This window comes from Trichechus manatus, unplaced genomic scaffold (genome assembly GCF_000243295.1).
Source record: "Trichechus manatus latirostris isolate Lorelei unplaced genomic scaffold, TriManLat1.0 scaffold00007, whole genome shotgun sequence".
Lineage (NCBI taxonomy): Eukaryota > Metazoa > Chordata > Mammalia > Sirenia > Trichechidae > Trichechus > Trichechus manatus.
Genome location: NW_004443943.1, coordinates 5,528,217 through 5,555,155, shown reverse-complemented (window position 1 = coordinate 5,555,155; position 26,939 = coordinate 5,528,217). Strand labels below are relative to the sequence as shown.

At 37.0% G+C, this 26,939-nt stretch overlaps 1 protein-coding gene across 1 annotated transcript in view; it reads left to right on the top strand.

The window, feature by feature from the left end:
* Nucleotides 1-6,688: 6,688 nt before the first annotated feature.
* PHYHIPL (phytanoyl-CoA 2-hydroxylase interacting protein like) overlaps nt 6,689-26,939 on the top strand; it is a 65,438-nt gene continuing 45,187 nt past the window's right edge. The window contains exon 1 of the mRNA XM_004369871.2: nt 6,689-7,062. Within this exon, the coding sequence (XP_004369928.1) occupies nt 6,957-7,062 (106 nt within the window). The 5' untranslated portion in view covers nt 6,689-6,956. The remainder of the gene's footprint in view (nt 7,063-26,939) is intronic.

Genomic DNA, 26,939 nt, shown 5'->3' with positions numbered 1-26,939 from the left:
AGAAGAGTGTTCAGGGTGATAGAGGGACTCAAAACAATGTGGTATCGCAAATGTTTGAAAGAACTAGGAGTATTTAGCCAGAAGAGTTGAATATATGAGCACCAGGAGGAAGAAGGATTATAATTATTGTGCATGACCAACAGAGGGGAAAATGAGGGTCTTTGTATTGACCTTACAGGGAGATAGATTTTGGCTCAGAATGGGGAGGATTTTGGATTACTTCATGAGGATTTTAGTTTACTATTTATTAGAGTATAAACAACTTCTTGTCAAGGGATTCAACACTGGATAAAGGATTGAAATAGGATGTATTTATGGTCTTTTTCAAATCTGATTCTGATTCTTCATGTACACTAACCTTATAAATGTGATTAGGTCTATAAGAGAACTATAAAGAAAGACTCATGGAAATAAAAGGTTTTTTTTTTTTGGCAGAAGGAATCATCTTCATAGAGAATGTACCATTAAGTTGGGGCTTGAATGGTTGGTAGGATTTTGACTGTACTAGTGGACACCTCAAGCTAATGATTAAGTTTGTGAGTGCATGGTGATTGCAATTACTTACATTGAAACTTAGGTATGAAAAGACAAGGTAGAACTTCCATTTTATTTAAAACTGTTTTGGTCGTCTTCATGACATCTCATTCACTGAGAAAATGAGACAGGAGGAACAACGTGCTTATGGTCTAATTCAGGGGACTGGGTTTAATCACTATTTTAATCAGTTGCTTTAGGTAAAGTTCAGTTTCTTTAGGTAAGATCCTGTCTCTCAGAGTTCTACCTTTTTCTCTATATACTATTTTAGATGGTATTTGAGAATACCAGGGAAGGGGAGCTTCTATTACCTTGAGGCATTGGGACAAAGGGTATTTGGATTGAATGGTGTCTTCTGCCTCCTTTGGTCTCTATGGTGACATCCTTTGTATGTCTAGTTGTTTATGGTCTTGCACTTGAAATTGGTGGCTAGAGGAAAACCTGATCAGTGTTTCTTTCACTTGGTCAGGGCTTGACTAGGTCACATATCTTTGATATTCCAGACACCCCAGGTCTAAAAGGTCCACCCCAAAGTCTTTTCTAGAGGGTCACTTTGCTTTTTAACATCAGGCTTCACAGCAGATCTGTTGACTATCAACTCACCAACCTTCTGAGTACACAGGAACTTTTGGAAGGTCTGAGAAGTAAACTCCTGCTCTCCTTCTGCCTAACTACGATGCTCTGTTCAAGATTATTTGAATGTAGTCACCCTTCAGGATGGTACCATATCATCCCATACACCAGAAAACTGGGGTACAAATTTCTTCCTCTGCTCTTGAGTTTTTCCATACCTATCTGGATGTTCTAAAGTCACAATCCCTCACCTAACATCCTCAAGGTGGGAGTGAATAAAAACGCGATTGGCTGCCCTCCTCCAGCCTTTCTACCACTTCTCCATAACTGGTTGAGCAAGAGAATAGGATTTTCTTCTACTTTACCTACCTCATAACTACCATCTTCCTTATATCAATATCAGGCCTAAGCCTTTATGGTAGACTGGGATATCTTCTCTTCAACTAGGAAAGAAACTCTCATTTGCTCTAGCATGCCTAATCCTGATATATTAAATTATAAACAAATTAATATTTTATCTCTTGGTGATGCTTTGTTTGAAAGTCGAACAATTTGCTAAAAAAAAAATTCCTATATTTAATGTCAAAAGTTGAATATTAACTCTTTCTCTGTATTTATTATGTAATAATCCAAATCCTCAGCAGAAAGTGTCTTGGATTGAATAGGATTTATAGCCTGAAAGTCACATTAATATTTTTCAAAACATTACCCTCTTTTCCCATTATGCAAATATATCTCTGGCCTACAAATCTGATCATGTTTATTCCCCATTTGTTGTTAGGTGCCATCGAGCGGATTCTGACTCATAGCGACCCTGTAAGTACAACAGAATGAAACACTGCCTGGTCCTGTGCCATCCTCACAATAGTTATTATGCTTGAGGCCACTGTCGCAGCCACTGTGTCAAAAGAGGGTCTTCCTCTTTTTCACTGACTCTCTACTTTACCAAGCATGATGTCATTCTCCAGGGACTGATCCCTCCTGATAACATGTCCAAAGTACGGGAGACAAAGTCTTACCATCCTTGCTTCTAACGAGCATTCTGGCTGTACTTCTTCCAAAACAGTTTTGTTTGTTCTTCTGGCAGTCCATGGTATATTCAATATTCTTCACCAACACCATAATTCAAATGTATCAGTTCTTCTCTGGTCCTTATTCATTGCCCAGCTTTCACATGCATATGAGGCGATTGAAAATACCATGGCTTAAGTCAGGTGCACCTTAGTCCTCAAAGTGACATCTTTGTTTTTTAACATTTTAAAGAGGTCAGTTGCAACAGATTTGCCCAATGCAATACATCGTTTGACTTCCAGGGGCGTTCATAGTGAATCTAAGTAAAATGAAATCCTTGACAACTTCAGTATTTTCTCCATTTATCATGATGTTGCTTATTGGTCCAGTTGTGAAGATTCTTGTTTTCTTTATGTTGAAGTGTAATCCATACTGAAGGCTGCAGTTTTTGATCTTCATCATTAAGTGCTACAAGTCCTCTTTGCTTTCAGCCAGCAAGGTTGTATCATCCGCATATTGCAGGTTGTTAATGAGTCGTCCTCCAATCCTGATGCTGCTTTCTTCTTCATATAGTCCAGTTTCTTGGATTATTTGCTCAGCATACGATTGAATAAGTATGATGAAAGGATACCACCCTAAAGCACATCTTTCCTGATTTTAAACCACACAGTATCTCCTTGTTCTTTTTGAACAAATGCCTCTTGATCTATATACGGGTTCTGCATGAGTGTAATGAAGGGTTCTGAAATTCTCATTCTTCACAATGTTATTCATAATTTCTTATGATCTGCACAGCTGAATGCCTTTTATAGTCCATAAAATATAGGTAAACATCTGTCTGGTATTTTGTGCTTTCAGCCAAGATCCTTCTGACATCAGCAATGATATCCCTCCTTCCATGTTCTCTTCTGAATCTGGCTTGAATTTCTGGTAGTTCTCCGTCGATGTACTGCTACAACGGTTTTTGAATGATCTTCAACAAAATTTTACTTGTGTGTGATATTAATGATATTGTTTGATAATTTCCACGTTCAGTTGGATCACCTTTCTTTGGAATGGGCATGAATATGAATCTCTTCTAGTCGGTTTGCCAGGTAGCTGCCTTCCAAATTTCCTGGCATAGGCGAGTGAGCGCTTCCAGCATTGCATCCCTTTGTTGAAACATCTCAATTGGTATTCTGTCAGTTCCTGAAGCCTTCTTTTTCACCAATGCCTTCAGTGCGACTTGGACTTCTTCCTTCAACATCATCAGTTCTTGATCATATGCTACCTCCTGAAGTGGTTGAATGTTAACCAATTCTTCTTGGTACGGTGACTCTGTGTATTTCTTCTACCTGCTTTTGATGCTTCCTGCGCCATTCAATATTTTGCCCGTAGAATCCTTCGGTATTGCAACTCGAGGCGTGAATTTTTTCTTCAGTTCTTTCCGCTTGAGAAATGCTGAGCGTGTCCTTCCCTTTTTGTTTTCTAACTCCATGTTTCTGCACATCTCATTTTAATACTTGACTTTATCTTCTTGAGTCATACTTTGAAATCTTCTGCTCAGCTCTTATTATTTCATCATTTCTTCCATTTGCTTTAGCCACTGTACATTCAAGAGCAAGTTTCACAGTCTCTTCTGATAGCCATTTGGATATTTTCTTTCTTTCCTGTCTTTTTAATGACCTCTTGCTTTCTTCATGTATGGTGTCCTTGATGTCATCCCACAACTCGTCTGGTCTTTGGTCATTAGTGTTCAAAGCGTCAAATCTATTCTTGAGATAGTCTCTAAATTCAGGTGGGATATACTCAAGATCATACTTTGGCTCTTGTGGATTTGTTTTAATTTTCTTCAGCTTCAACTTGAACTTGCATAGGACCAATTGATGGTCTGTTCCAAAGTCGGCCCCTGGCCTTGTTTTAACTGATGATATAGAGCTTCTCTATCATCTCTTTACACAGATACAGTCAATTTGATTCCTGTGTATACCATCCAGCAAGGTCTATGTGAATAGTCTCCGTTTGTTGTTGGGAAAAAAAGGTATTTCCAATGAATAGGTCATTGGTCTTGCAAAATTCTATCATGAGACAAACATTTCAAGATACATCCTAAAGTACAGCACTGTCAGTGATAATATCCATATGCCTACAAGGAAGACCAGTTAATATAACTATTATTCAAATATATGCACCAACCACTAATGCCAAAGATGAAGAAATTGAAGATTTTTAGCAACTTCTGCTGTCTGAAATTGATCAAACATGCAATCAAGATGCACTGGTAATTACTGGTGATTGGAATGAGAAAGTTGGAAACAAAAAGAAGGCTCAGTAGTTGGAAAATATGGCCTTGGTGATAGAGTCCCCTATTTAAAATCCTTCAATAATTTCCCATTCCTTTAAGATAAAATCATTTTAGAGACTTTCCCAGACTAATCAGACTAGGTTTGGACCCCTGTGTGTGCTTCCACAAATTCTCGTTCTTCCTTCACATCCATCATAAGTTTACTTTTTGAATGTCTCTCTTTCCTGATACGTTTTCAACACCTAGCATTTTGATCTAGACATAGCAGGTGTTTAATAAATATTGACATGTTACAGTTTCAATTATATGATTGAGTTGCATTTGTCATTTGTAAATCAATAAATTGGCATTCAAGTTTGCACAGTTCTTCTTTGAGATTTGTAAATTTGAGACTACACTGAAAGACAAATCCACTGTGGTTAGACTGACAATATAAATTTCTAATCCTACAGAGCCAGGCTTTAGAACACAGAAAATTCACCCATAAGTGCCTTCTTGTCATATCTCTTGACAGGTGGTAATTTTCTCTCTCCTTTGGGACAACCCTATCTTGACACGAGGGTTCTATCAAACTACAAGAGAAGATCCATCTTCATTAATACCTATTTTCATAATAAGGATGTTTCACTTTAAGATACCCAATTATCTTCTCCAGATTTTTTATCAACTTGCAGTTGTGCAAAGTTTTCTTGCAGGCTTATTTTACCTTAAACTGATCCTTTACATTTTATGAGGCTTCAGTTAACTAAATTTAGTCATGTTATGGCTAAATGAATGTTACTGGAAAGGGTAGTATGTAGCAGTCTATATGTAAATTGTTACTTTATTGGTTAACATTTATTATTGGTTAAAATCAATAAAAAGGAATTTAAATTAATTCCTAATGCGCATACACATTTAAAGGAGGAGGTGTGCTATTTTTAAGGTTCCTGGGTGGCCCAAATGCTGGACTACTAACCTAAAAGTTGGCGGTTTGAACCCACCCAGCCTCCTGAAAGAAAGGTCTACCAGTTGGCTTCCCTAAAGATTACAACCCTAAAGTTACACATGGGGTCTCCATGAGTCTGAATGACTCCAGGGGAACCGGCTTGGTGTTTTGTTTCTTGGTGTGCTATTTTTGATACTAAGCTAGCAGCAAAACTAAAAACTATTCCAATGAAGCAAGCAGAAACAGAGGTCAACAGGCTGTGACTTATCTCCATAAAAATATTTGCATGCCCATTAAGTGCAGTGTAGAATCTTAGGTGCTATTAAAAGCAATGGATACACAGGTTTAGGTTAACAGGTCAACCTTTATTTCCTACTGTAGCGAAGATTCCTTCCACACCTATGAAGACAAGGGCTATTTATGCCCCTCCCGCCCCTCTTTATTAGCTCTCAGAGTGCCTAGCACGGAGTGAGCATTCAATACCTATTTGTTGAATGAATCAAGCTAGACTTCGAAGGCTGTCTGATGAGTGGATGTCAACCCAAAGCATGCCTGCCTGCTGCCTTCCCAGCACACTGGCTCGTATCTTCTCATTCCCTCGCCTTTTTTGGCAGTTCTGAATTCCCGTGTTTCTTCCTTCTAGAGGAACCCTGGTATCGCAGTGGTTAAGAGCCTGGCTGCAAACCAAACGGTGAGCAGTTCCAATCCACCAGCCTCTCCTTGGAAACCCTGTGGGGCAGTTCCAGTCTGGCCTATAGCGTCGCTATGAGTCGGAATCGACTCGACGGCAATGTGTTTGGTTTTTGGTTTTAGAGGTGGCCAAAATCCTATCCTTAAACTCCTCCCCTTCTCAGATAATCTGCTTCATGTCTCCGAGGAATGTCCAGCTGAGTAAGCAGAGTGCCAGCAGCAAGAAACCCGGGACTTTGAGGGGGCGAAGGAAGCCCGCTGGCTCCAACACCCCAATACAAAGGGTCTGGGCTCTTATTTTTCCAGTCTTTGAGAAACAACCAATCTGCTCCCCTCGTCGCGCCTCGCCTCGCCTCGCCGTGGAGACACCGCAGTGCCAGCTTGGGCTCCGTCGACACTACGAAAAGGGAAAAAAAGCCAAACCGCCATCACAGGACCGAGGCTGGACGAGCTCGCAGGCGAAGACCGCTCCCACGGACCCGCGGTCCGACGCCTCAGGATCGGCGGTTGCGAGGGCAGCGGCGCGAAGGCAGCCAGGGGCGCGTGCGCACGGTTCGGAGTGGCAACAGGGGGAGGGGCGGGAGTCGCGCGCCAGCAGGTGGGCGCGTCCTCCCGCGCGCGTGCGCGCGCCGCGCCGTCTCCCTCACGTTCCCTGCGCGCCGCTTCTCCTCCCCGCCGGGAGCGCGCGCCTTCCGCGCTCGCGCCGGGTCCCGCTCGGTGTCTCAGAGCCGCACACTTCCCCGAGCTCCTGCCACGGCCGTCGCCTCGGCCGCGGCTTCCCAGCCCGGCGGCTCAGCCTAGGTCCCTCAGCGCCGTGTCCCAGACCTCCTCCCCTCCTTCCGCCACTCCCCTATCTCTTTCCCGCCCTTCTCTCCACCTGGTCCGCGGAGAGAGCCTGGATACGAAGCAGGTGGACTTGAGAAGGGGGTTAGAAAAATGGAGGTGCCGCGCCTGGATCATGCCCTCAACAGCCCCACCAGCCCCTGTGAGGAGGTGATCAAAAACCTCAGCCTGGAGGCCATTCAGCTGTGCGACCGGGACGGTAAGAGCGGCCAGGACGGTGAGGAGAAGGGCCGAGCCGGCGCCTAGGCGCCTTGGCTGTTCCAGCTCAGCCAACACTGCACGCCCCGGCGGCAGGGTCTTTTGTTGGCCACCCCTGTGCAAATAAATGCAGGTGCAGGCTCCTCTCCGCCCACCTGCCCTCCCCTCAGACCCCAGAAACAAAAGGACCCCGCGGCTCGCGCGTTGGCGCGGAAAGTCGCTGTCGTCCCCAGCCGCGGTGCCCTCGTCGCCCGGCCCGGCCCAGGGCGTCCGTTCCCACCCGCAGCTCCTACCCGGTACGAGGCGTTTCCGATCTTTGCCGCAGTCCTGATTTCCTGGGTCTCCCCGCACTGATGGGAAAATGCCCTCTGGATGCCTGTATGCTTCTAGCACACCCCCACCCCAGCGCACACACTAGTTGGCATCCTCTGCCAAGAAACTTATCTGTTCCTTTTTTAAACCTCTCGTCTTCAGACTCCCCAAATTTAGAAGGGTTTTGATCCCCTCAAAAGTGAGATTAGGATGACAGTTTTTCAGGGAAGGGGCAGAAAAAGAGTGTGTTTCAGTACCAAGGACAGACACAAGCTTTGTGGTTCTGGGCTGTGATTCAGAAACTGTCAAAAATCTTTTTTAAGGGAATTAGCCTAAATCTATGATTCAAAATACGAGGTGAGCACTCACCATTGCGTGGTACTATTAAATCGTTTATTCTGTTGTTAAAGTTGGTTGTCTCCTATGGAAGGAAATTGATCGAGCGTTAAAGAGATAAGCTAGTACCGTGTGCAGTACGGGTAGTTGTAGTGCTTCTGGGTTAGTTGCAATAGGTGGAGAGTCGATGCTATTTCAGAAATGTGGAATAAAACTTCATTTGTAAAGAAGTCATCTGATTAGTAATTGGTTGGCCAAATGATTTCAAAATTGTACATCTGACAATGGAGAAACAATTTACATGTTGTCAAGAGGAAGAACCCTGAACACTTTTGATTATAAATGAAATTAATGTTTAAATGTATATAGAGAGGATGATGTTTAACAGTTTTTAGCTCCGGTTATGTAGCCATACTAATGTGTTCACAATAATGTTGTAAAATTTATCAGCATGTAATCCAAATAGAGAGCAGAGATCTTCTTTCTAAAGTCATTTAAATGGTAATAACTTGGTTAGGTGTTGCTATTGACTACTTTTAGGCAACTGAGCACTGAATTTCGGTTTATCAATAAATTTAGGAAACAAAACAATTACTCTGTGAAACCAAAACCACTTTAAATAATTTCTGAAACAGTATTACTAAATAAATACTCTTGCAAAGGATTCATGTCTTTTCTGTAGACTGTTTTGGTCACCATAGTAGTAGGTACGGATATTTTTGGCTTCTAAAAAATTCATCATTTCTCTATTTCATTATATAAGGATATGTAAAGATTATTTTTAATATAACAGTAGGAAGTCATTTGGGTTTAGTTTATGCTTTTATGAAATTTCTTTTCCTAATGTTACCACTGTAAATTGTAAACAGATTTTGATTTTAAGTTGGTTTGAGAGAAAACTAAGAATCTAGGAAAGATGGATTTCATTTTCATTTACTTCAATGATTCATCAAAAGCTCATCCAGTAGTGATTGGAAATAGACCATTCATTGTTTCCCCTCATAACCCAGTAATGTCAATACTTAAAATTTCATTTGTCACACATTTAAAAGAAAATTAAGGAAAGCAGGGTTGTTTTTTTTTTTAAAGTTTACAAGACTAATAATCTAGAGTGTAAAAATTAATGTTGCATTTACTATGGTTTCTTCTGCTAGTATAGTAGCTATTTTATTCTGGTAATATTGTTTAGCTGTTTCTATTTACATTATGAATCTTGCAAAATGAGAAAATTATGTAACATTTAATTTTTGGTAGGGGGTGCTGATACTGAGCAGTAGCTATGAAAATTACTGCTTATTGCAGACTTCTAATGGATTCAACACAGATTAATTAAATAGGGTTTCATTTTGTAAGATAGCTTATGCCAACAAATACAAAGAGCTAATTCTTCTGTTTGAAGATGTCTAAAAAATTGGAAATAGCTTATGTAGAGAGGCTATTGAAGGTTTAACTTTGATTTATGATTGTGCTTCACATATTAATTCTGAAAATGTTAACCCAGCCTAATAGGAATAATTTAGGGGGATCTTTTTACAGAATAGTTTATAATGTGTTGCATTAAACATGTCAATCAGACCTTATTTAGATAGTTGTATACTGAGAAATTTTCAGCCGGGTATTCTTTTTACTTCCTTTTACTTTTCCTTCCTCTCATGTCCCATTATTTACTTCTGTAAATATATAACATAGATAAGGATGTGGCAGAAGAACTGTATATAATACCTAATAGGAGCTGTATTTTAATAATTTTGTGAACATATAAATACATTTGTGATGCTAGCTCTTTACTTTTCTAACGTTTTTTTTACTATTTGTTGATGATAAAAATAAGGAGAGAAACATTAATTCCTTGGAAGTGAAATAAAGAAGTAGAACAGAGAAAAGTATAATAGGATTAATTGATAAATATATATTTCATTTTACCCTCTCCACTCAGATCTTTTATTTTATGTTTTGCATATTGCATTAACTAAGAATTATAGCTGCTGTGAACGTAACTATGTGTCTCTCTTATGTTTCCTTGGCTCACCTTTTTTATGTTTTTGTCTGTTACTTGCCTATTTTACTATAAATTCATCTGTTGACATTATTAGCAACAATTCACAATGTTTCTTTTTCTCCTAATTTCTCAAAGTATTTAATAGTCTCTGAAAAAAATGTGGGGTAGAGTCCAAGTGGCCATATAATTGGATTTTCTAATTAAGAAAAGGGGTTATTATATACACACACACACATACACACATGACTTCATGGATAGTCTTTCCTAGGCTTTAGTTACTAGTACGAGGTCATTGCCTAGATATTACTTGTTTTTCAAAATAAGGATCCTGGATAGACTTATATTAGGAAACCTTCTGAAGATGTTCTATGGATCTAGTGGTTTCTATAATCCCTATTGTAAATAGAAGAGTGTTTTTCTTCTGTATCTACTGTGCTGAAGTATACTCAAGTTACATACATAATTGTGGCTTTAAAAAAAAAAAACTGAAGGAAAATAGCATCAATTTCTCATCTGGAAGCATCGATAATATGTGAACCCATTTCCACTTTGCTTCTTCATATAGCTACTTTAGACCCTCACTGACCTGTGACCAAACAAAACAAGACTCTCCCTACCCCTAGAATTCTACATTACTTCTGGCTCTCTTCATCTTTTTATCATACATACACATATTTGCTGCTTCGTTTCCTTTCTAAAAAGGAAAGATTTATCTACAGGTTGCCTTGCATGGATCCAAGCTCCCTGCACCCTTGCTGTAATAAAACATAAGAAAATAAAAGAAAGAATACAAAATTAATTTGTTGTATAGCACTTAAACTCACCTCCAAGGCTTCCTAGCTTTACAGGTATTATTTCTATGATTAGGACATTTTATGACTGCCTAGAACACTTTATGAAGTTTATGATGCTAGTCAGCAAGGGAACACATTTTGAAAGAATTACATGGACAGAAGCTGACAGATTTCCCTGTCTTTGTCTCTAACAATAGTTCTGTGGAGGAGAAAAAAAGGGGGGGGGGCTTCTCTCTTTTACATATTTAAAAGAATAGATTACATTGAATTTGGACTTTATCATATCTTTTTAAATTATAAGTCAGTTTGGGCTTCCTTGTTTATGTTTACTGATGTGAATTAAACAGATTTTAACTATGGAACCAAAGTAATGCAAAAAAATGCTTATCAGCACAGTGCTCTATTAAATCATTCTTAGTGACATTTTTATGAAGCAAACACCTAAGAGTACCCATAACTGTTACCTTTAATAGTCTTTATTAAAATATATATATATATATAAATTACTTATATTTACTTATAATTGGACATGCAATATAACAAGTGGTAATACCATTTTAGAATCAGACAGACCTTTGCTGAAATATTGACTCATGATAGATGTGAAATTTTAGGCAAATTATTTAATCTGTTTTAGCCTCAAGCTTTCCTCAGGTAAAATTGGTATAATAATGCTTATCCTGTAGGATTATTGAAATGATTAAATGAAGTGTTACTTATGTAACATTTATCACAATTCTTGGTGCAAAATGGATAATAGTAGTTAACTATTATATAACATACCTTCTCGGGTTGACCTACTACTTTTCCCCCCAATGTTTAGATCTTTGTTGTTTTTCAGAATGTATTTTAGTTGTGTTGTTTAGTTAGAAAATCCTTCTGTGACACTTTCATTTATTTCATGAGTAGTTCATGGAAATGGTAAACTCTGATCTTTAAAAGGACAGTAACTTTTTAAACCAGTGTTCTAGTACTCTTATCCCTTGCCTCTATTTTACCATCCCATCAGTAATACCCTTGTCAGCCTTAATCCTAAAAGCCGTTTTCAGCTTCTAGCTCAAACCTACCGTTTGCTGCTTTTCATGTGCCTTGTGACCTTGATACCTGCTTTGGGTTGTTATTTTCATTGGAGCCCTCCTCTGTTCTCATTTTACAATTTTTCTTTATGATTTTTCTCTGAAACTAGGTCTGTACTAGGATACATGACCTCTAAATTCCTTTATTTGACCCAGCTATAACTATAAAGATGTTGTAAGTTTCCATTAGTGGATATGAAACAAAACAAAAATTAAATAAAAACTAAAACAAACAAAAAGCTGGAAAACCATTAGATCATGTTAAACCAATTCATATTCTTGGTAGGGGTTCTTATTCATTCCCAGGGAAGACCAGGAAGTTATTAGAGTAAAAGTCACATCAACGAATATGTGACTGGACTCCCTCCAGTGGTAGAATGACTGACGTGTCGTAAGTAGTAGCAGTGGCAACTTGCTTTGTTGCCTAGGTAGGCAGGTCAGAAATTCACTCCATGCAGGACACTAGCTAGGCAATTTCCCAGTCAGTTGGTTTTATCTCCAGTGATATTTCTACCTCATTTAGGACCAGTCTTGCTTTTTACATCAAATTTATGTGAGTACAGTTTCCTGATTAGTTTTATAGTTTATTCTGTACCTCAGAATTAGCAGCAGCTACCCATCCACTGGAAATCCTGGTGGCATAGTGGTTAATAGCTATGGTTGCTAATCAAAAGGTTGGCAGTTCCAATCCACCAGGCACTCCTTGTAAACTCTGTGGGGCAGTACCCTGTCCTGTAGGGTTGCTATGAGTCAGAATTGACTCGACGGCAACAGGTTTTTTTGGTTTACCTATCCATCATTACTTATTGCAGCAAGCTTAATGTTTCTAGTTTCTGGGTCTCTTTCTTTGTCCTTAGTAGATATGTAATTTAAGTTTTGTAGAATTTGCCTCATTCTTTAACTGATTAAAGTATTTTATTATGACTGGTCAGTAGTTGGAAACCCTGGTGGCACAGGGTTAAGAGCTACAGCTGCTAATCAAAAGGTCAGCAGTTCAAATCCACCAGGCACTCCATGGAAACTCTGTGGGGCAGTTTTACTCTGCTCTATAGGGTCGCTATGAGTCAGAATGGACTCGACGGCAACAAGTTAGTCAGTAGCTAGGGCTCTGATGGTGCAGTAGCTAAGCATTTGGCTGCTAACCAAAACGTCAGCAGTTCGAATCCACCAGCTGCTCCTTGGAAACCCTATGGGGTAAGTCTACTCTGTCCTATAGGGTTGCGATGAGTCAGAATCAACTGGACAACAACGGTTTTGGTTTTTTGGGCTGTGGTTTAGTTATTAGTTAAACAGTGATGTACTGAGCAGGCTATATTTTTCTACACACATATTTAGAAAAAAACAGTGTTTGGGGAAGACTTCTAGCAGGTATGCACAGAAGAGTTGGACAGGCTAGGCAGGAAAAATAGGTAGGAAGCATCAGCATGTTCTATGTATGTAAGGATAGATGTTGGCAGTAGTATAAAAGAAATCTAAGAATAATTACCAAGAATTTGTGATTGATTGAATTTTCAGGCAAACGAAATGATCAGGTGTAATTTCAGAATTTTAAGCCTGAGAACTCACAAGAATCACTGACAGAAAAGAAAGGAAAAAAAAAAAAAGGAAATACTGTTTAGAAAGCATGATAATATTACATTTTCACATCTCAAATTTCACATCTCACATCTCATATCAGTGGACACCCAGGTATAGCCTAAGCCCTTTTCCAGGAGCACTTCCCTCTCCCACAGATATATTGCCAGAACCATAGTATGTACTGGCATCTCATTATTGTTTCAGCTTGGATCCCCACAAGACAATCCACTTATATTCTTTTTAAACTCTTCCTTTTTTTGATTTCCACTCCTCAAAGGCTACCCTTACTCCAACAATAATACTTTGAGAAGCAATGCTATGTAAAAACTACCACTTGATATAGAGAGCATTGTGAAATAGAGATTTTTGAGTCATCTGCCTAAAAGCATTGGGAGTCTTAGGAGACTTTTTATATAGACTGAGTATAAAGTGGAAAGATTTGAGTTATGTTAAGACATTTGGAATCTACCATTAAGAGACTGCTTGGCAACATAATTATAACAAACATTCAGCAAATGTTCTTGTATTCTAGAATAAGAGTTTAGAATGGAGAAAAGAGGTGTTCATAGAAGTATATATGCCACTAGGGAGACGAATTTAGGTGAAAAATGGAAGGTTAGGATTTGATTTCAGTTTTGGCTGAGTTTTGTATTTCAGCCCTTGAAGGAAAGGATTGATCACATCCGGGGAAAGGCCACCTTTGTAAGTAAATCTACAATCCAGGTTTGTTAAAAGTATGAACAGGAGCTCTGCATTTTGTAGGTGCTCAATAGATGTGAGTTGAATGAAGATGATCATATTCTGCACTGTAGTTAATTTTATGATGTTATGACTATTTGGACTAAGTTTTGGTTCATTTAAAAGGGGCTACTCTGTAGGGATTTTTGAATATATACTGTTTGTTGTAGCGTGGCAACTGGTGTAAATACGTCTGTCTTTTTGTTTCCTATTGCCTGTTGGAGTGTTGCTATCTAATAATAGTAAGAAAGGCTTATAGCTTCCCTAGATATATGCCATTAAAGACAAAGAATAATCTTTTTTTCAATATAATATTTGTTTTTCTTGAAAAGTATCTCATCTTCCCTCAGCCTGAATGTTGGTGAATCTCAGTGTTTAAAATTTTAAAAGCTGATTATAACAGCAAACAAGAATCATAGTTTTTGAGCATTTACTATGTGATAGGCTCTTAGTGACTGCAATTTTGTGTTATATATAGAACAAGGGGCAGAAAATTACTGTCTTTGGGCCAAATCCTAAGGCATGCTGCTTGTTTTTGTAAGTGAAGTTTTACTGGAACACAGCCACACCCATTTGTTTATATTTTGTCTACGTATGGCTGCTTTCTTTCTACAGTAGCAGAGCTGGGTGGCTGTGACAGACCACATAGGCCATAAAGTCTAAAATATTATAGGGACCTTTACAACCCCTAATGTAGAAGATTGAAAAAATAAGTTAATCTCAATACTAGGAATAAAAGTATTGACAGAAGAGTTTCTGGAAAAAAAAAATTGTATACTTGGTTTGCTTTTATATATTACGATTATGCAGATGAGGCAGAGCTGTGGAAAGCCGAAAAACCTTAACAGGCAATAGACCAGCTCTGTGTGGAGGCAGTCAAAGACGAGTGGCCTTGTGTGTCATTGTGTTGGATAGGCAGTGAGAGAAACAAGCCCTAGTTTTAACTTGAAATCTAGTCTTCATATAAATAAATTTGGAAAAAAATACTGGTTATGCACCACTATTTCCTGATACACTTCAATTCTATTAATAGCTATGTTTTTAAGTGTCAGCAATGATGTTGTGAACTTTCAGAAATGTGTATATATATTGATACCCAAAACCAAAACCAAACCCACTGCCATCGAGTCGATTCCAAGTCATGGTGACCCCGTAAGTTTTCCGAGGCGGTAAATCTCTATAGAAGCAAACTGCCACATCTTTCTCCCTCAGTTAACAGTCAATTGCTTTAACCACTGCCCCACCAGGGTTCCTTATGTTGATACATATTATAAAAATTTATGTATAGAGTATATCCTTCCTTTTAAGCTTGAAAAAGAGTCAAGGTTTTATTCATCTTATCTTCCATAGTCTAATGCAGTGCTTCTCAAGCTGTCTGTAGTAAAGGACCATTTTTTTAAATTTTAATTTCCAATCTGTCACTGATTGGTATTTTATAAAATATAATAAAAATGAATTACTAGAAGAATACAAAATACAAGCCATTTTTTAATCATTAGAGTCAACAAACATAAAAATTACTCTGTCATATTCCTGTAAAAGTTTCTATATGCTTAATCTCAATTTTTAGATTTAGCTCATCACAGACTGGTAACAAGTATTTTTCAGACCGTTGCTTGTGGGTGACCACACTTTGAGTAGCACTGGCTAGAGGACAGTGCCATTCTATTCTTGTTCAATATTAATTTATAGGTACTAGACTTAACTGGTTCAGATTCTTGCATTGTTTCTTTTTGCTCTCTTACTTGCCTGGTATTTTTCCTATTTATTTATATGCGCATTCCAACTGTAGTCTGTATTAAGAACAAGGGTTGGGGGGAAGGATATAAGTATGAATGTAACTTGGATCCTGCATTCAAAGGATTCACAGCCCAATCAGAGAGACAAAATATTTAAATAGATATAACGCTATGTGATGAATACTATAGAGTGTAGAAGAAAAAAGTGATGAATTCTGTCTTGAGTCTCTCAGATGGCTTCACAGAGGAATCAACATTTTTCTAGATATTAAAAATATAATAAAATTTTGCTAGGGGAAGTGCAAGAAGTTAATTTCTGGTAGAGAGAATAATATATATAAATGCATAGAATCATATATGTTCTGGAAATACATAGCATGTGGTATTGCTGGAGGAAGGAAGTATGCCTGATGGGAAATTAAGCTGAAAGTTTAGTCAGGGCTGGTTAGATGATGCTATGATTGAGAGTTTGAATTTTACCTTCTTTGTAGATTTCACATTTTCTATTTAGTAGAGAAACTTTGTTTAAAAATATTTTCTTCGGAACTCTACAAGTGAAAACAGCATTTTATTAATATACATTTTAAAGTCAGTAAATGGATATAGTGATAAATTAAAATTAGCAGTTATGTTTGAAAGTTGTTATTTTGTATCAGCCTAAGCGTCCCTTTATTTCATTATTTTATTTTCATTGCATTGCGTCTAGGAAATTCTGGTTTATAAAAATAAGTAGTGGCAAATAGTGTAACAGTATTTAATTCATACTGCCGTCTCAGAATACTTTTCAAATAAATTTATCCAGAACTGAAAAAGAAATAGAATTTTTTTTCAAAGTTGAATCATGAAAGATACTGATAAATTATAGCAAATGCTCCATTTGGAGGGCAGTGATAGACTTGATTCCTCAGATAACTTCTTCATTTTTCTGTGAGAAAATAGTGTATCTTCTAACATTGTGAGATATTCATAACATTCAAAAAAATCTCCCATACCTTCTGTTATAGATTGAACTGTGTCCCCCAAAAATGTGTGTCAACTTGGTTAGGCCATGATTCCTAGTACTGTGTGGTTGTTTTCCATTTTGTTATCTGATGTAATTTTCCTATGTGTTCTAAATCCTAACGCCTATGATGAGGCAGGATGAGAAGCAGTTATGTTAATGAGACAGGACTCAATCTATAAGATTAGGTTGTGTTATGAGTCAATCTCTTTTGAGATGTAAAATAATCTAGCAAAGAGAAGAGGGAGCTTATACCACTAAGAAGGAAGCACCAGGAGCAGAGCATGTCCTTTGGACCTGGGGTCCCTGTGCTGAGAAGCTCCTAGACCAAGGGAAGATTGATGACAAGGACCTTTCCCCAGAGCCAACAGAGAGAGAAGGCCTTCCCCTAGAGCCAGCACCCTGATTTTGGACTTCTAGCCTCCTGAAGTGTGAGAGAATACATTTGTGTTTGCCAAAACCATCCACTTGTGATATTTCTGTTATAGTAGCACTAGATAACTAAGACAGAATTTGATACCAGGAGTGGGGTGCTGCTCTAACATATACCTAAACTGTGGAAGCAGTTTTGAAACTGTGGATGGATAGAGGCTAGAAGAGTTTTAAAGTGCCTACTAGTAAAAACCTAGATTTGCTTGAAGAGACTGTTGGTGAAATTATGAACATCAAAGACAATTCTGGTGAAGGCTCAGAAGAAAGTGAGGAAAGCTGTAACAATGGAGATGGTGCAGACAGCAAAAGCAGTAGCAGAGAAATGTTAGCAGCAGGAGACCAGTGTAAGACAGGGTGGGAACTGACCCACAGAGTGAGAGATCTGAGTGCCTTCAGGCAGGAGGCTTCCTGGCAGAGTGGGTTGCCTCCAGGCACTTATCAGTAGAGCTAGGTTTGCCAGTGCACAGAGGGAGAGAGCTGAGTGCCTTCCAGCTGTAGTTTTCTGGCGGAATGGAGTACCTTTAGGCAATTAGTAGAGCTAAAGAACTTTGGAATGCTTACCCCAACAGGACAGATGCGAGGTAGGCCCAAGAGGCTTAAGGGACCAAAATGCCCAAGGGGTCAAGGTGCCAAGGAACCAGGAAGCAGAAGGTGAAGAGACAAGGACCACAGGAAGCAGAACTGCTTTGGTCTCAAAAAGGGTGTGATCACAACCTCTGGAGTTTCAAAGTGTGGAACCATGGCTTTGTGGGTCGCAAAGTGTGGGGCTACAGCCTCCTAGGTTTCAAAGAGTCCGATCTTCACCAACTTGGTTCTGGAGTGTGGGACTGCCTTTCGCGAGTGCCAGCAGGATGGGGCTAGATCCGCTACCCAAAGCTGAGGGGGTGGGGCTGTCATGCCCAAGGGGCAGAAGAACTGAGCCTGCCAGAGCCAAGGGGATGGGGTTGCCATTCAGATGGACTAGGAGAATGGGGCCACCAAAAGTCAAGGGAACAGTGGGCCTGGAAAGCAGAGCTGAAGCCCAGGACCGAGAAGCCTCCATGCAGAATCCAAAGAGTGTGGCCAATACCCAGAGTCTGGAGGGCAGGGCCATTGCCTAAATGGTTTCAGAGAACAGAAGATTATTTTCAAGGCTTGAGAGCTAACAAATTGTTCTGCAAGGTTTTCGACTTGCTTGATGTCTGTTATTCCTTCTTTCCCTCCAGTTTCTCCCATTTGTAATGGAAATGTCTATATTGTGCCTGATATGATAAGGTGGACTGAAAGTGTTTTACATGTGGCAAGGACATAAATTTTGGGAGGCCAAAGGTTAGAATGTTATGGATAGAATTTTGTCCTCCAAAAATATGTGTCAACTTGGCTAGGTCATGATTCCTAGTATTGTGTGGTTGTCCTCCATTTTGTTATCTGATGTAATTACCTATGTGTTGTAAATCCTAACTTCTATGATGTTAATGAGTCAGGATTAGAGGCAGTTATGTTAATGAGGCAGGATCAATCTACAGGATTAGGTTGTATCTTGAGTCAATCTCTTTTGAGGTATGAAAGAGAGAATCTAGCAAAGAGGAGAGGAATCTCATGCCCTAAGAAGCGCCAGGAGCAGAGCGTGTTCTTTGGACCCAGAATCCCTGTGCTGAGAAGCTCCTAGACCAGGGAATGATTGATGACAAGGCCCTTCCCCCAGAGCCAACAGAGAGAGAATGCATTACCTAGGAGCTGGTGCCCTGAAGTTGGGCTTCTAGCCTCCTACACTGTGAGAGAATAAATTTCTGTTTGTTAAAGCCATCCACTTGTGGTATTTCTGTTACAGCAGCACTAGATAACTAAGACACTTTCATACTGATCTTTGTTAAAATTTCAGAACAGTTGAATTTACTTTAATTGCATGATGAGTCTTAACTATAAGGATCAATTTCATTACTGACACTTGTCTGTATATATAAGCTTGATAACATTGTGACCCTATATCGTCAAATTTAGTTCTTTCAGCTTATTAATCAGCCAAATAACCAAATTGGTTTTCCCAAATTATTTATATTGGAAAGATACTTATAAAAGGAGTTTTTAATTAATAAAAATGTATTTTCTGTTTCTTTTGAAATATTTATACCTTGCTTCAGGACACCCAGCTTAGTTTGGAATGAAAAATGAATCCTGATATTTTCTGCTCATAACATTACAAGTAGTAGCTCAGAAAAAAATCTTCAGTGTAACTGATAGTTTGCATGTGATTATCTAAAAGGTTTTGAAATATCTTATAAATATCTAATCCTTATTAATGTATACTTAACAAATTGATGAAATATTGTAACAGCTTTTACAGGGGCTACCACTTATGAGATTTATTATTTTACCTACTTCTTTCAATATAGTTGTCTCAACACTTCTGAAAATGTAGTTGATGTTGTGTTAAAAACTGACTTAGACATTAAAATTTTCTTCTCCATTGTGTGTTGCTTTCAGAGTAGTATTTTATCCTTGAATTTATCTATCTGAAAGAAGTCTACAAAAGCAAATGGATATTTTCTTTTGAGTTAAATTGGAAAGATTTTATATAATCTCAGTATTTGAATCAATCAGTATATGTAATGAATAATTTTTGTATTCGTCTCTACATTTCTAGACATGGCACCAATATTTTATTTCAGTTTTTGACAACAACTTACTCTTCTAATGTATTTGTTGCAATATCAGAAATGTAGGATTTAGTAAGTTTTTTTCCTAATTGTGTATGCATTTTTTCATAGGTGATATGGTGACCTTGTTCTCGGCACATTTTAATTGTCAGATTTATGATAACATTAGGCACACAATGTTTTATTTCAAAATTATGGAGCACATCAGAGACCGTATTGCTATTTTACAAAACCTTATTATATAAAACCTTATGAAGACTTGTGAATTTTTATCACCATAAAATAAATTCTAATGATAGATGACTATCATTGTATTTTGGCTTTGAGTGGCTATGTGTGAGAGCTTTCAGAATTTTTATTTCATTTTGAACATAGTTGCCAGTGTGGCCAATACTAGCTGAAAACTCAACTGGTACTAATATAGTAAGACTGGAGACATCTTAAGCCAAATCATTCTCAATACATCCATTGTTACATTTGTTTAACATTTCCTTTTTATAACTAGGGATACATTTCTAGTTTTATAGGTTTTTTTTTTTTTTTAATTACCTGTGCTGGGAAAAAAAAAATAACTTTGCCCCCAAACTTAGAATAACTGTATCACAAACATAATTAGAAAAGAAGTACAAAAACTAGTAGTAAGCCCTTGATGTATTTAATTTGTTCTGATAAGAGGAAGGACCAAACACATGCACCTGAGCCTTGCCTGCAACTAATTGAACGCAACACTCAAGTACACAAGGTGTGTTTTTGCGAAATTTTACTTGATCGTATATTTTCTGGCTTGAATATTAAAAAGACACGCCTGGGCCAGAACCGTAATCTTTTTATATATTGTGCTACTTTGTGCCTTGAGCCAAAAAAAAAAAAAAAAGCGTTGCCCTCGAGTCAATTCTGACCCGGTGGCAGGTAAAATTTTATTCTGATCTACCTACCCAAAATCACATGGTACTGACAGCACAATTTAATATTTGCTATTTGTATTACAGTTTTAAAAATAGTGTTAAAGTGATTAAAAAGGAAGTTAAAAGATGTTTGCTAAACCCCTTTAATAATCACCTCTGTATTAAAAAAAAAAATTAAAATCATTGGTCAGTGGTCTTAAAATTTGTCCTGCAACAGATCACCTTGCAGGGTTTGTTAACTACAGATTTCTGGGTCCCACCCCCAGAGTTTCTGATTTATTAGATCCGGGATGCAGTCTTAAGAATTTGCATTTCTAACAAATTTCTAGGTGATACTGACGTTAGTGACCCAGTAACCAAACTTGGAGAACCACTGCTATGGGTAGTGTGACCCAAGAAGTTCTTAAGAAAGGAAAAGATAATAGATTTTTGATTTTCAGAACTAGTATTCAGGTATCAGTTTGGGGAATGAAGTGGGATTTTGGGCTCAGGGAGTTTAACCACTTATCAGACAACTATAGAAGGTAGGTAGAATTGTTAAGAGAAGGTAAATAAAAATTGAGGGTGGAATTGAAAAACTTTTCTGGGGCAAAAATCTGTCTACTTTCTCATGAAACTAGAGGAAAGAGATACAAAAAAGGAATTGTTGAAGATGGCTAAATTTGCTAAAGTGGGACACTGGGTACATTTTAACACTAGTAAATGAAATAGGAATTGTTGGGTGGAGGGAATGGGAAGGAATAAAATTGATAACAAGTTATTAAAGCAGTTTCTGGGCAAGTTAGGTTGAGATGCCTATGAAATATCTAGATGGAAAATCCAGAAAGCTGGATTTAGAAATATCAGTGTGTCCCATAGAAGGAGTTTAAGGATAAAGATTAAAATTTAGTAGTCCTTTTAAAGATGTTTTTCCCTTGCCCCTATTTTTCCATTATCATATTTCCCTTCATTTTGTTGTCAGTTGGAGACCTATGTCAAATGGTTGAACTGCCCATTAGAGTCAGTAAATTAAAATGCTGGCTTTGTGAAGTCTGAAAGGAGCATTTGAAAATTAATTACTTTTGATATAATTACATTTGTCTGGGTGTGGTTATTTGGGACAATTAGTCGGGAAGAAATACAAATGACCTAAGCTTTGTACTTAATAGATAGACCCCCCACCTTCCTCCTTGTTTTGACTGTCAAGACAGTTAAGTGTATGATTTTCTGTGTTTACTGTGGAAATATACTGTATTAATTTTTCCTTTGTCAGCAACATAATCTGCAATTCATAAAATAAATGAATGTTGGAACTCAAATTAGTAGAAAAATGATGATACTGGAGCCTAAAAAAAAAACCTTAAATTTTCACCAAGGCTATTTCTAAGACTTTTATACGGAACGTATACTTCCAAAATATTCTTTTGACCATGAACCTACTAACTTTTATGCTTACTGGGGTATTTATTGAGTGCTACCCTAAATAAGTCAAAGCCTTTTTTATTCTTAATTGTTGTTTTTGCAGATGTTTGTGTTTAAGATTAGATAAACCTCCAATTTAATAAATACAGTTTTTGAATGTTTAAGCCTATTTTTATATATTTTCTTCTGATGCAGTTAGTTCAGTATATCCAAATTTGATTTCCCTGGGGCTTGATGTAGCTTTTTTGGTTATTTTTAATGATTTTTTAAAAAAGTAAACCCTCATGAATAAAAAGCAGTGGTTCTAGAATTTGCCGTTTATACTACTTGTTTTGCTAAAAGCTTTACTCTTTCAAATTCTAATGATAAAATTTACAGCAATAAAATTTGAGGTTGAAATAATGATAAATATTCAAATACAATCTAATTCCTAGAACTTTCATTTTGCACCGTGTATTATGGAAGTGTATCTTCACTTAGGTAAATATTTCTAAGAGCTTTGTAAATATTTCTAAGAAATTTGTATGAACCAACAAGCTTTAAACTTTTTATTCATGCCCTCATAATAGTTTGAAGAATTTTTTTTTAGTTTCTTTGCCTCTAGTATTATTACTCTTAGAATTTAATTTTTGTTATACAAAGACTTCCTAGTTTATAATGTAATAATATTTTACTAAAAATCTTAAATATATTTTGTTTAATACATGCACAGTGCTTTTTATGCGGGTGTCTTTTTTTTTCCAGAATACTTTAAAATGCAGATGTGTCATATATTTAAGGAAATCTAAACTTATAAAACAAATTAATCAGGGAATAATTGTTTTCCCTACAGTAGTGTTCTCTGGAATTTCTCTAGTTCTTAATTGTTTCCTTCAGAAGAATTTGACAGAAAGAATGGCACTGAAATGTGCTACCAACTAGATTGTCATAGAAAATGACTTCTTAAATCATTTTTGTGAGTGGAAATATATACTACACATTGTAAATTCAAGAACATTGTTTTTAAATTAAAAAAAAAAAAAAGACTCCTAAAAATGCTAAACGTGCTAGTGGAAGAAAAGGGAAAGAGGAAGAAGGATTTTAACCAGAAGAATAGTTATGGTTAAATTAAGCATTTTTGTATTGACTAATGTTATTATACTGACAATATAATTTATGATACCATGTAATTTATTTTTGTGCCAGAATTTACTTGAATTGCTGTATAAATGACTTTTATTGTCCTCTTTTATCACTAAGGGTCTGTGAATGGATCACTTTCATTTTTCTGTTTTACTCTACTACATTATATGAGGAAATTGTGTGCTTTAATTGCATTTACAAATGTAAAGACTTTCAAAAGCATCATGTATCTTTTTTAAATGCTATGGGCATATTGTAATGATCTTCGAAGTGATGTGTATGAACCCCAGAGGGCACATAAGATAATCAGTTGGTTCATGGAAGAAAGTAATAGAACTTCTACCCATATTTATTTATCTTATCTAAAATAAGAAAAAAAATTATTAATGTTAAATACATAGATTAAGACTTGGTTCCTATATCAAACTGTCATGTATCCTGTATCTGCATGGGGTACCTTTGTATAATTGGTGTATAGAATTGAGAAATGAAGAATATTATTGTTTAGTAAGCATAGCTAGCTAGTGATGCACTTTCTTTATTTTGATGTACCTATGTGTGATATCTTTTCCAACTATGACCAATTTTAAAATAAGTATCTAAATAAATCAAATTTAGAACTAGTCATTTGAATTGCTGTACCATGCACTTTAGACATGATTTTTCAAACTGTATCTTTAATATATTTTTATTTTGCAATTTGATCTACAGTGTACATTTAGTAATTTAATACAAGGTCAAGGTCATATTAACATAAACTGCAGCACAAATACCTTTTGTAGAATTTAGTGATACAAATAAACCATAGATCATGCTAAATTTCTCACTTAGCTGCATGTATAAAGGTTCCTTTCCATCAGCTGTAAAGGGAGCAAAAGAGGCCTAAATGGTTACATTGTTATTATAGAAATCTACATCAAGGTCAAATTCCATAAAAAGTCTCTTTGTGGATATAGAAACATAGGGTTTATTCCAATAAGCCAAGTTTTGAAAAACTTTATAATAGGAGTTATCATAAGTAAAACAAACAAGTCATAAACTATGCTTTCAGAATTTACAAATATTAAAAATAAAATGACCTAGTCTCCTAAGACATTGGACCTTAAATTAACTCTAAAATATTATGAAAATTGATGACTAACTGCTGCCATTTAAATTCTATGTTGCTGTTAGGTACATGGTATAATTTGAGGGGACTATTCATAACCATCCTAAATAGTCTAAGTGGTTATGATGTTAAATAAAGCTATGTTTTATTTTATGGTGAGTCTAGGGGTGATGACTTTTAAAAGATCCCTTTTTTTGGGAGCTTTAAATTTCTTCTGTCAGTCAAATTGGAATTCAGTTATTTAAAAAAGAAGAGGAGAAGGAGGATCATTAATTTCAAGGTCCCTGGATTAGTGCAAATTTAATTTGGTTGTTCCATTCCCATGTCAGCTAAGAAAACTCAGGTTTTAGTGTATCTTCTGCATAATGATTTAACATTGGCTTTTAATTTGAGATTTGTATTAAGTGTTGCTAACCTTCAGTAGGGAGTGCCATCTCAGTATGCTTTAGTCATATATTCATGCTTTCATATTAATTCATTCATGCATTCATCATTCATGCAACAAATATTTATTAGAGCCAGGTGGTTGGTTAGATGTGGTCAGTAGAAAGGAGGCTTATAAAGTTGTTAAAAGAACATCAAGTTGATATACTTGAAATTATATATACAGTATGTCATGGATTGACTTGTGTCCCCCCAAAATATCTGTCAGCTTGGCTGGGTCATGATTCCCAGTGTTGTATGATTGTGTAATCTGATGTGATTTTCTTCTGTGTTGTAAACTCTTATCACTGTGATGAGGTTATATGTAATCTCCTTATGTGTTGTAAACTCTATCACTGTGATGAGGTTATACTGATGACGTCTACAAGATTAGATAGTGTCTTAATCCAATCTCTTTTGAGATATAAAAGAGAGAAGTGAGCAGAGACACATGGGAACCACCAACAAAGCAGTGCTGGGAACAGAGCACGTCCTTTGAATTTGAGGTTCCTGTGCAGAGAAGCTCCCAGGCCAAGGGAAGATTGATGACACAAATCTTCCTCCACAGCCGACAGAGAAAGCATTCCCTTGAGCTGATGCCCTGAATTTAGACGTGTAGCCTACCGGACTGTGAGAGAATAACCTTCTCTTTGTTAAAACCATCCACTTGTGGTATTTCTGTTAGAGCAGCACTAGATGACTAAGACACAGTATGATAAAATCATCCCAGTTCCTTGTAGACGCTTTATTCATATTATCCAGATGTACCAGCTTTATTTTGCCCACCTGACTTTCTACATGGGTATCTCATGATTATAAGATTTTACATGTGTTGGCCATGGGCTCCAAAGGGAAGTAGATGATCCGTATTTTCCACAGAAGAATTTTCTCTTATTTTTATGTTATTACAATGTTGCTACTCTTTTGCCAACCATGAGATTTCCCACTTGCTCACATTATTGTTATTTTATTTTTTAATAGTCTTTAGTGTAGTCACATACTTTGTCTGCTCACCATTGAGAACATATTTGTGTATGTATTCCAAATGATGTAGTAATTTCCTAAATGCAGAATTTATCTGCTTATCAAGTTGTGCATCATAAATGACAAATTAAGGATAAACTATAATTCACTTAATGTTTCCTTTTGACTTTATTAGAAATCATATTTGTTGCCTGTGTCATTTTCAAGGTGTAAGTTGATAAACAATCTTATATTCATATTATCTGTCAACTCATAACTATAAACTTTATAAATTAATTTGTGGTCTTAATTCTGTATATGGTTCCAAAGTGTAGCCTTTGATAAATAATTTGCAGAAAACTATTTAAAATGCATAGTATGGCTCTACATCTATTTATATGAAAGAGAGATGGGGTAAGACAGATGCCAAACCACATGGAGATCTCCAAAGAACCAGGCAACAGAAGCTAGACAAAGGACCTTCCTCCAGAGCCAAGAGAGAGAGAAAGACTTTCCCTAGAGATGGCGCTCTGAATTTGGACTTCTAGCCTCCTGAACTGTGAGGAAATAAATGTCTGCTTGTTAAAGCCACTCACTTGTATTTCTGTTATAGCAGCACTAGATAACTAAGATAGAAGGGCTTTGTAAAAAAGCAAATCTTACGTCCTCCAATGTATTTTCTCCAAGGTGGTGAGAGTGATTCTTCTGACAGAAATCTGATCATGTCATTTGCTATTGAAAATTATTCACTGGTTGTATGTGGTCTATATTATTAAATATTAACTCTTTAACATAAAAAACTCTTTGTTATTTGACCCATGCCTCATAGTCCAGCCTTATTTCCTTCTATTCCTCCTACCTATTTTTTTCTAAACAAATCATTCTACTTGCTTTGCCTTTAACACCCCATGCTGTCTTTGAAAGCTTGAGAATTACTTTTATAGAAAAATAATATTTAAAAGATAGGTTTAAATCTTAGGATAAACACTTGGAAGTATTTTTATTCTCTTAAATGAAAAATAGAAAAATAATGAGGTAGTGTGAGCTCATGGTTAGTGGTATATAATAGAGTAAATTACTACAGATAGTAGTCAGAACTTTAGTGACTATAATTATGGACATGGGTTTAAGCTACAGAATGAAGAGCAGAGAACCAAGGACTGAATTTTTGGGGATGCCCGCTACTGAGGACTAAGGTGCGCCTGCTCCATGCTTTGGTATTTTCAGTCACCTCATATACATGCAAAAGCTGGTCAGTGAATAAGGAAGACCAGAAAACAATTGATGTCTTTGAATTATGGTGTTGGTGAACAATA